This window comes from Hyaena hyaena, unplaced genomic scaffold, assembly GCF_003009895.1.
Source record: "Hyaena hyaena isolate Hyena2069 unplaced genomic scaffold, ASM300989v1 scaffold_70, whole genome shotgun sequence".
NCBI classification, from domain to species: domain Eukaryota; kingdom Metazoa; phylum Chordata; class Mammalia; order Carnivora; family Hyaenidae; genus Hyaena; species Hyaena hyaena.
This window is the reverse complement of record NW_024080701.1, coordinates 2,804,706-2,816,876: the sequence shown is the minus strand read 5'-3', so window position 1 is coordinate 2,816,876 and position 12,171 is coordinate 2,804,706. Positions and strand designations below refer to the sequence as shown.

At 38.9% G+C, this 12,171-nt stretch overlaps 1 protein-coding gene and 1 non-coding gene across 6 annotated transcripts in view; both read right to left on the bottom strand.

The window, feature by feature from the left end:
* The window catches only part of GANC (glucosidase alpha, neutral C), a 76,857-nt gene that overhangs the window by 50,614 nt on the left and 14,072 nt on the right, over positions 1-12,171 (bottom strand). For all 5 annotated transcript variants that reach the window (XM_039232730.1, XM_039232731.1, XM_039232726.1 and 2 more), the window contains one exon: positions 7,407-7,589. In XM_039232730.1, coding sequence (XP_039088661.1) covers positions 7,407-7,589 — 183 coding nt within the window. The remainder of the gene's footprint in view (positions 1-7,406; positions 7,590-12,171) is intronic.
* Positions 5,405-5,600, bottom strand: LOC120232305. Its single transcript, XR_005528533.1, has one exon. It is a non-coding gene; the product is annotated as a U2 spliceosomal RNA (small nuclear RNA).

Here is a 12,171-nt window from a genome sequence, read left to right as displayed (position 1 = left end):
TCCTTTTCATGGCTGAGTAATTGTGTGTGTGTGTGTGGACACCATATCTTCTTTGTCCATTCATTTATGGATAGACACTTGGGTTGTTTCCATATCTTGACTACTGCAAATAATGCTGCAGTAAACATAAGGGTGCACATATCTTTTGAATTAGTGGTTTTGTTTTCTTTGGGTAAATACCTAGTGGCCAACACAATTTATTGAAGAGGCTGTCTTTCCCCATCGTATGTTCTCGCTTCCTTTGTTGAAGATTAATTGACTGTATATGCACGTATTTATTTCTGGACTCTATTCTATTCCATTGTTCTATGTATTGTTTTTGTGCCATACCATAATGTTTTTGATCACTATACCTTTGTAGTATACTTTGAAATCAAGGAACATGATACCTCTAGCTTTGTTCTTCTTTGTCAAGATTGCTATGGCTATTTGGAATCTTTTGTGGTTCTGTACAAATTTTAGGATTATTTGTTCTATTTTTGAGAAAAATTCCATTAGTATTTTGATAGAAATTACATTTGACCTGTAGACTGTTTTGGGTAGTATGGATATTTTAACAATATTCATTCTTCCAGTCCATAAGCACAGTGTACCTTTTCATTGTGCTATCTTCAATGTCTTATAGATTTCAGGGTTCAGGTCTTTCAACTCCTTGGTTACATTTATTCCTAGTTATTTTATTCTTTTTGATGCAATTGTAAATGGGATTGTTTTCTTAATTACTTTCTGATAGTTCATGATAAGCATATAGAAATGTAACAGGTTTCTGTATATTTGTTTTGTATACTGTATTAGTGAATTAATTTATTAATTCAAATAGTTTTTTTCTTTTTTTTTGTGGTAGAGTCTTTAGTGTTTTCTATATACAGTACCATGCACACAGTGATAACTTTACTTCTTTTCCCATTTGGAGGCCTTTTGTTTCTTTTTCTTGTTTTATTGCTGTGGGTAGGATTCCAGTATTGTTGAGTAAAAGTGACAAGAGTAGGCATCCTTGCCTTGTTCCTGTTCTAAGAGAAAAAGCTTTCAGTTTTTCACGGTTAAATTTGATGTTAGCTGTGGGTTGCCATAAATGGCATTTATTATGTCAAGGTATGCTCCTTCTATACCAACTCTGTAGAAAGTTTTTATAATGAATAATGTTGAGTTGTATCAAATTCCTTTTCTGCATCTAATGAGATAATCAAGAGATTTTTATCCTTATTTTTGTTAATGTAGTGTATCATGTTGATTAATTTGTGGATATTGAACCATCCTTTCATCCTTGGAATAAGTCTCATTTGATCATGAGGTATGATTCTTTTAAAATATTACTGAATTTAGTTTGATAATATTTTATATTTTTTATATCAGTGTTCATCAAGAATACTGGCCTATTTTTTTTTTTTTGTATTAAGGCAATTCTGATCTCATAGAATGAGTTTGGAAGCATTCGGTCTTCTTCAATTTTTTGAAATACTTTGAGAAGAACAGTATTAACTCTTCTTTAAATGTTCTGTAGAATTCACCTATGAAGTCATCTAGTCCTAGCTTTTTGTTTGCTGGGAGTTTTTGGATTACTGATTCAATTTCATTACTAGTAATTAGTTCACATTTTCTATTTTTTCTTGATGCAGTCTTGAAAGACTGTATATTTTAGGAATTTATCCACTTCTTCTAGGTTCTCCTATTTGCTGGCATGTAATGTGTGCAGTTGTCTCCTATGATCCTTTTAATTTTCTGTGGTATTGACTGTAACTACTCTTCTTTCATTTGATTTTATTTATCTGGGCCCTCTCTTTTCTTGATAAGTCTGGATAAAGGTTTATCAATTTTGTTATCTTTTCAAAGAACCAGCTCTTAGCTCACTGATCTTTTCTATTTTTATAAGTCTATTTTATTTACTTACACTCTGATCTTTATTATTTACTTCCTTCTATGAACTCTGGGCTTTGTTTTGCTTTTTGTAGTTCCTGTAGGTATAAGGGTACAACATTTATCTGAGATTTTTCTCGTTTCTTGAGGTAGGCCTGTTTTGTGATAAACTCAGTTAAAACTAGTTTTGCCACATCCCATAGATTTTGGAGTATTCGCATTTCCATTTGTCTGTAGGTATTTTTTACTTCCTCTTTATTTTTATTTTTTTATTTTTTTTAAATATTTTTATTTATTGCTAGGAGAGAGAGAGACAGCGTGAGCAGGGGAGAGTCAGAGAGAGAGGGAGTCACAGACTGAAACAGGCTCCAGGCTCCAAGCTCCAAGCTGGCAGTCAGCACAGAGCCCGACGCGGGGCTCGAACCCACGAACCGCGAGATCATGACCTAAGCGAAAGTCGGACGCTTAACCGACTAAGCCACCCAGGCGCCCCACTTCCTCTTTATTTTTAACATATTAGTTGTTTAGTAGCATATTGTTTAGCTTCCACATATTTGTATTTTTCTTCCAGTTTCCTTCTTGTATTTGGTTTCTAGTTTCATAACATTGTAGTTGGAATATATGGTTGATAATGATTTCAAGCTTTTAAAATTTATTGAGACTTGTTTTGCAGCTTAACGTGATCTAATTGGGAAAATGCTCCAGATATACTTGAAAAGAATGTGTATCCTGCTGTTTTGGATAGAATGTCTGTGTGTATGTGCATGCATGCATGTATAAAGTTCATCTGATGTAATATGTCATTTCTTGTTGGATCTTTCCCTTTTATCATTATGTCCTTCTTTGTCTCTTGTTACAGTTTTTGTTTTAAAGTCTGTTTGGTCACTTAAGTTCAAGCACTACATGTTTTCTAAATGCACTACATGTTTACTCCTCCCACCATGTTTTATGTTTTTGATGTCATATTTTACATCTTATTATTTCGTGTATCTCTTGATTAATTATTGTAGGTCTGGATGGTTTTACTACTTTTGTCTTTTAACCTTGAGCAAGCTATGTGTAGGTGGCTGAACAACTACCTTTACTATATATGTTTACCTTGATCAGTGAGATTTTTTTCTTTTATAATTTTCTCATTTCCAGTTAGGGACTTTTTTCCATTTAAAGAAGTCCCTTTAACATTTCTTGGAAGCCTGCTTTTGTGTTGATGAACTCCTATAGCTTTTACTTATCTGAGAAACCCCTGATCTCTCCTTCAATTCTGAGGGATAACATTGTCAGGTAAAGTATTCTTAATTGTAAGTTTTTTCCTTTCAGCACTTTGAATATATAGTATCACTCCCTTCTGGCCTATCAAGTTTAAGTCCCTTGTATGTAACTAGTTTTTCTCTTGCTGCTTTTAAGATTCTCTCATCTTTAACTACTGATACTTCCATTGTAATGTGCCTTGGTATGGGTCTCTTTGGGTTCATCTTATTTGGGTCTCTCTGTGCTTTCTGGATTTGGATGTCTGTTTCTTTCACCAGGTTGGGGAGGTTTTCTATAATTATTTGTTTGTTTATTTGTTTATATTACTTTTGAGAGAGAGTGAGCGAGCAGGGGAGGGCAGAGAGAGAAAGGGAGACACAGAATCTGAAGCAGGCTCCAGACTCTTGAGCTGTCAGCACAAAGCCCAACATGGGGCTTGCACTCACGAACCATGAGATCATGACCTGAGCCAAAGTCGGATGTTCAACTGACTGAGCCACCCAGTCACCATTATTTCTCTAAATAGGATTCTGTCCCTTTCTCTCTCTCTCTCTTCTCCTTCTGGGATCCCTATAATGTGAATGTCTATATGCTTAATACCCGAGTAGTCCCTTAAACTATCCTAATTTTTTTTTTAAATTCTTTTTTCTTTTCTAATTGGGTGATTTACACTACCTGTCTTCCAGATTGCTGATCTGTTCTTCTGCATCATCTAATCTGCTGATTCCCTCTAGTGTATTTTTCATTTCAATTATTTTATCCTTCAGCTAATGGCTTCTTTTTATATTTTCTATCTCCTTATTGAAATTTTCACTGTGTTCATCTATTCTTCTCCTGAGTTTGGAGGGAATTGCTTTAAATACTCTGATGGCTAGAGTGCTTATCTGTTTTGTTCAGTTCTTTTTCTAAAGTTTTGTCTTGTTCTTTCATTTGGAACATATTCTTCTGTCTCATTTTGCCTAAGTCTCTGTTTGCTTCTATGTATTAGGTAGATCAGTTACATCTCCTGATCTTGAAGGAGTGGTTTTATACAGAAGGTGTCCTATGGGCCCAGTAGTGCAAATACCTTAGTCACCCCAGTCATGTGCCCCAAGATCATTCTCTATGTGGGCTGTGTACACCTTCCTGTTGTGGCTAGGTTGTAACTGGTGCACACACACAGGTGTATGGGGCTATCCTCCAGCATGACTGTCTGCAAGGTCTAGCTGTGACTGTTTATGGTCATACTGGTTAGCGGGGCTAGCTCCTGGCCCATCTGGCTAAGATACCGTTTGTGACTGGTGTGGATATGCTGATGTGTGGGGTTGGTCCTTGGCATGGCTGGCTGTGAGGCCTGGCAATGACAGCTGTGAGTGCACTGGTAGGTGGGGCATGTCTCCTGCATGGTTTGCTGCAGGGTCCAGCTGTGACTGATGTAGGTGTTCTAGTGTGTGGGGCTGACTTCCTGGGGCAGAGGTGCCTAGGAGGGGTTCTGGTCCCAGCTGGGTTTGCCCCCTGCAAGTGCTGGGGTTGGAGGCTGCTTGGAAGGAGCTCTGATGTGAGCTAAAGCACCTGCCAGGAATGCCAGGGTGCAAAGACACTTGGGAAGGGCTCTAGGCTGGGAGGTGGCTTGGGTGGGACAAGTCTGCAGGGGAACACTGGGGTGGGGTGAGTGGCACTAGCATAGTAGATAAAAGAGTGCCAGAACTGACATCCACCAATGCTGGGCCAGCTAGGTAGAAGGAATAAGTAAAACGGTAGCCATCAGTACATCTGTCCCTGAAGGACATTCCTACAGATTCCTGCCATTCGGGCACATGCCCTAAAATTAGTCAATGAATCTCCTTCACATGTAACCCAGGGATTTTTCACACAGTTGCCTCTGTGTTGGGCCTCAAAGCAAGTGTGACTGTGCACATGCCATTAAAGAGCAGAGTCTCTGTTTCCTACTGCCCTCTGACTCTCTTGGACATACACCCTGTTGGTTTTCAAAGCCAGACATTAGGGCAACTCATCTTCCTGGTGTAAGTCCCCCAGTGCAGGCCCTCTGATGTGGGACTCAGACCTCTTGTTCCTCAGGGCAGGCCCCTATGGTTGTGATATCCCTCCCTCTTGTGGGTTGCTGCACTGGGGGGTGTGGGACCTGACTAAACCATGTCTTTACTCCTCCTACCCGGTACCGTAATGTGGCTTTTTCTTTATATCCTTAGTTGTATGATCTGTTGTTAGTCTTTAGTTCATTCTCACAGATAGTTTTCTATATGTAGTTGTACATTTTTTTTGGTACAATCTTTACTTGCCTCCCTCGCCCCCCAACCCAAACGGTGGGTGCACTGTTCCTAAAGGTACTCCAACACCACGTCAATGCATGAAGTGAAAGGAGAAAGCTCCTATTCCATCTCCTAGTTCCAAAAATCCATTTAATATACTATGTTGTCCTCAAATAGAGGGTATAGCAGATATTAAACTGGTAAGGATAGCTGCTACCCTTGATCTTAGCCAAAAGGCCCAGAAGTGATGTAGTTGTAGACTTGGATGTGTGTGTGGGAGGAGTTGAGCTCAAGATGTTCCTACTGTGCAATTTTTTTCATCTGGAATTCATTTTTGCTAATGTGAGGCTTGGGTCTTAAACTTAAAAATTTTTCTAGGTGGATAATCTGATTTTCCTGACACAAATGTAATGGTGGAAATATAAACTAGTTCACAACCTCTATAGGAGGCAATATGGCAGCATGAGTCAAAATTACAAATTCACAAACCATTTGATCAGCAACTGTAGTTCTATGACTTGTCTGTGTATATCCTTGCATGTATGCAAAATGATACATATACAAAGTTATCGATGAAGTGAGTGGCTGTAAAACAAGATTAGAAATAATTTTAAAGTCCACCAGGAGGAAATTTACTAAATGAATCATTGTGCAACCATACAATGGAAACTATATACCTGCTTTAAAGAAATTAGGAACTATCAAATTGGTAAAGGAAAAACCACAAAGTGCAGAATAATGTGTAAAGGTGGTATCATGTGTGTTCAGAAAGGATAAAACAGAATGTACATATCTTACTGTATGGGCATAAATTAAATTATCTCTGGAAGGATATATGAAAAACTGGAAACACCGATTACTTTTTTTTGTTAATTTTGTTATTTTTTTTTAACACTGATTATTTTCAGAGGTAGAACTGGGGAGCTCAAGGACAAATGGTGAGGATATTTTTCACTATATACTCCTTTGTAGCATGTGCTTATCCTAAAAATATTAAGCGCAACTTATATATCACCTCTAAAACAAAAATAATGGGAATTTATTAAAAGAAAAAATACTTAAATATAAATAACTTGGGTACTTGGGTCACAGGTATTTGTTATGCTATTAGTATTTTAAAAAATTGAATATTCATGAGGTACTAACAAGGGCCAGAATTATGGGTATTTGAATTTTCCTTTACAACATTTTCTATTTTTCCTTTAATGAACAGACACTATCTCTGTAATAATTAAAATAAGATTATTTTTTCTTTAGAAAATAAGATTTTTAAATATAAAAACCACTGTCTGGCAAGAATGAATGTTCAATGCTTTCTACAGAACATGTAAGATGTTCACCACTAGGATAAAAATAGAAAGACCTACAGACCGGAGAATTTGAAAACAATAGTCGTAAAAAAAATGGAAGAAGAATCTCCCCCTATTACTACCTCCCAGTTCATGTGACACCCCCCCTACACAAACAGCTTTGATCAAGTGACTGCTGCCAGAAAATTTTTGGAAATTATTTAAGTATAAGGTAACTGAAGTTATTGTAAGAGGATAAAATGAAGTTCTGAAGACATATTCCCACTAACATTAATCAATTCTCAACAGACAGTGCTTGTTAAGGGTATAGAAGGGTAGACAATGCCATCAGTTAAACACATGGGACGTGTTAAGAGTGTCAAGTTGCAAAAGCCTGGGCTTCATTCTTGTCATCAAGCCTGCATTTATTTGAATGGGCGAAAAGATGAAATTTCTCAAAATAATATTCCAGCAATATGGTGAACCAACTTTCCATGGTGATATATCAACTATTTAGGCAATTGGTAATCACAATCAAGTTTTCTTACATTGTTTTGATTTGTTTTAAAGAGAAAGAGGAAGGGAGGGTGGGGAGAGAGAATCTTAAGCAGACTCCACAATGAGTACGAAGCCTGATCTGGGGCTCGATCTCATGACCCTGGGATCATGACCTGATCTAAAGTCAAGAGTCGGATGCTCACCTGACTGAGCCACCCAAGTGCCCCTTTTAAGTTCTTATGTCCATTAATATGCAAAAATAAAATACCTTTGCTTGAGAGGAGTCTGTAGGTGCTCAAAGTACAACTGGCCCAGGGAGTTTATGCTCATCACAACTTCTTCTTCAGACTTTAAATCCACCTTGAAGGGCTTTGCCGTGATATGACACTTGAGATCTCCTTCTCCATCAGCCAATACCAGACTACCTGCATCCCCTGAGGATGAAGTCAGCCTAGAAAACAAAGCAAGAAGAGAAAAATAGGTTTATATAGCTCAATGTGATTCTCAATTCAAATTAATGTGCAAATCCATATTCATGTGACGTAGGGGTTTGGTGTCAGAAAGCCTGGATTGAGCATAGCTCTATCATGCACTAGGAGTATAACTCTGGACAAGTTAATCAGTCTATCTAGTTCTGTTTCCTCATCTGTAAAGTAGAAATAATAAAAGAAAGAACAAATAGAGCTTTGGGGAGAATTAAATGAGATGCTGCATGCAAAGTACTTGGCAGTGCCTGGCAAATAATAAGCACTCAATATGATAGCTATCATCATCATCACCTTGGTCTGGACAGTCTAGGAACACTTTGGTGCACAGAATCTAAACACTTAGCTTTTCTTTCTCATTCCAACCATATACTCAGAAACTAAGGAAATGACATAGATTGGATTATTGACCCAGTGAGTCCACGATGAGATGTAATCTCTCCCGACTCCCCATCAGTCCCTGATTTGAGAGTTAGACTGTTAGAATATTCTAGATCCCCAGGAATTATGTAAGCTCAGAGGCAGCACTTAGAATCTTTCAGAGTTCTAGATATTTCTTTCTCTGGTGCATAGTCACTCTGGTAAATGGTCACATGCCTCCTTAGAGAAAATGAGGAGGGATATTTTATGTTATTATATTCTTGCGAAGTCCTTCTCCATGAATTCTAGGCCTTCCTGAAGAAAGATACTGGGGTTCTGGTAACTGGCAGGAGTAGTGTGTGAGGTTGTATCTCACTGTTCATGAAACCTAAATGCATGGGCTTCTGGATGGCTCCATTGGTTGAGCATCTGACTCTTGATCTCGGCTCAGGTTATGATCTCATCGTTCATGGGTTCGAGCCCTGTGTTAGGCTCTATGCTGGCAATGTGGAGCCTGCTTGGGGCTCTGTCTCTCCCTCTGTTTGCCCCTTGCACTCTATTTCACTCTAAACAAACAAACAAATAACAAAATGGAATTCTTTTGATTGTTCCATTAAGTAGGACTTTAATGCATCTATTTCAGTCCACTGGACCTGAATACATTTGATACATTGTTCACTGCCCTGAGAGTTAAACATTTTGGGTACTGTACATGCCCTGCTGCACATTATGGAAATGTGTTCACTTTGCCACTAATAACTAAACGCTGCTACTTTCTTTTTCTTTTTTTTTTATATTTTTATTTATTTCTAGGAGAGAGAGAGAGACAGCGTGAGCAGGGGAGGGTCAGAGAGAGAGGGAGTCACAGACCGAAACAGGCTCCAGGCTCTGAGCTGGCAGTCAGCACAGAGTCCGATGCGGGGCTCTAACCAATGAACCGCGAGATCATGACCTAAGCAAAAGTCGGACGCTTAACTGACTAAGCCACCCAGGCTCCCCTAAACGTTGCTACTTTCATTATGTACCTGGAGTCTCACCATCTCCACTGAAATCAGGGAGCCCATTTTGATGGCATCATTTTCCACCATTATTTCTAGCTCATAAAAGACATTCACTCCCTACAATGCTTTCCAAGTGTTCCTTCATCAAATTATTTCTCAATGAAAGGAGTTGAGCTGTTGCATACGATATATCCACTTCAGCATCTTCATCTCCTTAAGTCTATGGATCGTCACTTCTACTCTGTGCCAGGGCTGAACTGGTATCTCAGCTTCATTCAGCAGGGTCCATAGCTGAGTACAGATTATAATTAACCAACCAAGCAAATAATTAGACCCGCTCCCAGCTGTCCAAGCTAGTACATCAGATTTAGATTCTTTGGTACCCATGTCAAAAAACTTAACATGGTCCTAAAATTACGTTCCTTCCTTCAGTCTAGGATATCCCTCAGAAATAATTTCTATCCACTATTTCCCAGGTTGGTGCCAATGTAAAATCTTACAATTCTTTAGACGTAGTGTTTGACTGTAATTAGCTCCCTAGGCATGTTAGGCTCTGATAGCGGGCTTAGAGGCAGTCAAGGGTGGTAGGGGTGAGGCAAAATGAGCACTGGAATCCACTTGGACAATATACGTTAGATGAGGTCAACACAGGTGTCCAAGCAAAGTAGGATCAGCCTTGTTGGAGGAAAAGGAGGTGCTTCTGCTGGAACGGAAGGCTTGGTGGAATTCTAAAGTTTGGGTACTCAGTTATCCAAATCTTGCCAAATGTGGCCATTTAATTTTTCCTTTTCCCAGTTAGTGCCCTAAATTCACAGAACTGATGAGGCTGTGAATTAAACTCATGGTCTAATTGAGTGAACCATAGAGTTAAACTCTGTATCTAATTTTCAGCTATACGGACTCTGTAGCTACAGCAGGTATGAGACTTTTAAGACTGTCATAAAAACCTGTTTGGTTTTTGAAAATGCCTTGAACTAAGAAGTTAAAGCCTGAGACTTCTCTTTTCTGTCTTTAAGTTCTTCAGTGAAGTTATTAACAGGCCACCTCAGAATCTTGAGTTCTTTATGGCAATCATGCTATCCTATGGTCCTATCGCTTGGTCTGCAGGGGCCATACTTTCAATATGCACTTTATTCCAGTTGACGGCAGGTAGTAATTTAAGTAACTTTGCCACGGAATGCTGTGGTTTATTACCAGTTGTGTAGTTTGCTAGGTCTGCCACAACAAATACCACACTGGGTGGCTTAAAATACAGAAGTTTATTTTCTCATGATTCTAGAGGCTGGAAGTCTAAGATCAAAGTGTCAGCAAGTTTGGTTTCTTCCAAGATCTCTCTCCTCAGCTCTCAGATGGCGATCTTCTTCCTTTATCCTTACATAGTCATCCCTCTGTCTGTGTTCACTTGTGTCCCAATCTCGTCTTCTTATGGGACACTAGTCATATTGTATTAGAGTCCACCCTAACAGCCCCATTTTAACTTAGTTACCTCTTCAAAGGTCCTACCTCTAAATATAGTCACATTCTGAGGCACAGGGAGTTAGGGCTTCAACATATGAGTTTGGGTGGGGGTGGGGCACAATTCAGCCCATAACACTAGTATTTTATCCTCTAATGATAACCAAGCCTTCAAATCCAGCTAAATCAGCTAACCAATCTCATTTTCCCATCCTAGAGGGTCTGTTGCCTATACTCACTTCTGATACCAAAGACTCTATCAACCAAGATTCACCTGTACATTAAAGAAAACAATCTGGAGATGCCTGGGTGGCTTGGTCAGTTAAGCGTCCAACTTTGGCTCAGGTCATGATATCACTGTTGGTGGGTTCAAGCCCCGTGTTGGGCTCTGAGCTGACAGCGCGGAGTCTGGACCCTGCTTCAGATTCTGTGTCTCCTTCTCTTTCTGCCCCTCCCCTGCTTGTGCTCTGTCTCTCTCTCTCTCAAAAATAAATAAACATTGAAAAAATAAAAAATTTTGGCTATTTTAAGTGGAAAATAAGTGACTTAATATGAGGGAATTGGGAGCTTATGACATCATTGGAAAAACTGAGGTAATAGGCTGGGCATGCGGTAATGATCCCTAGATCACTACTGCGTGGTCCATGGGACTTCCATTGTAGGTAAAATCAGGAAGTTAGATAATCAGAAGTCACTATAGCAACTGCTAGGCTCCAAGATTATACCGTATTAGCTCCAGAGATGAATAAACTACTGCCCTAATTAGTGTGCCTCTACAGACATTCTATAGCTGCCAAATCCATGCCAGCAAAATCAGAAGCTCAGTTCTAAAGTTAAGATAACTGTAAGTGTACCTGATTGGTAGAACCTGAATTATACCAGAAACTAGCTACATGAGAGTATGGGAAATGGAGGAATGTATTTTTTTAAACTTTCTGGCTACTGAAGTAGCCAAAGGCCCTCTAGAAAGAAGTTGGAACAGAAGCAGAACTAATAGAATGTATTTACCACACAAAGCTAGTAATAACCCTGACCCCAAAACACAGCAATAACACAGAAAAAGAAAACTACAAATTTTACTTAACACAGATGTAAAACGTTAAAAGGGTCACTGGTAAACTGAATTCTCTAGGATAACAAAAATAATATACTGTGACCAAGTAAACACACACACACAAACACACACACGTGTGCACACGCATGTGCACCAAATTGCAAAGCCTTGAGAACAGTCTTTAAAAGAAATTTTTTTAATGTTTATTTTTGAGAGAAACACACACACACAGAGTACAAGTGGGAGGAGGGGCATAGAGAGAGGGAGACATAGAATCTGAAGCAGGCTCTAGGCTTTGAGCTGTCAGCACAGAGCCCAATGTGGGGCTCGAACTCACAAACCTGTGAGATCGTGACCTGAGCTGAAATCAAATGCTTACCCAAATGAGCCACCCATGTGCCCAGAAAACAGCCTCTTTATAATTCCCATTTCCTAAGTTCTTGGCATAGAGGAGCAGCTCAGTGATTAGACCTATTTTGAATTTATGAAGATTCTACTATAATTGAAGTACTTTCTCCTTCTAATCTATTGACTTGACTAAATTTTTATGGAAAAAGTAATCCACATACAACTACGATAATGAAAATTAAAGCATCTGGCATAAGCCTATATTCCTTTAGTGAAATAATATGAAAAACTAACAGGAATCAGCAGGCAGAACCAATGAAATATCACTGG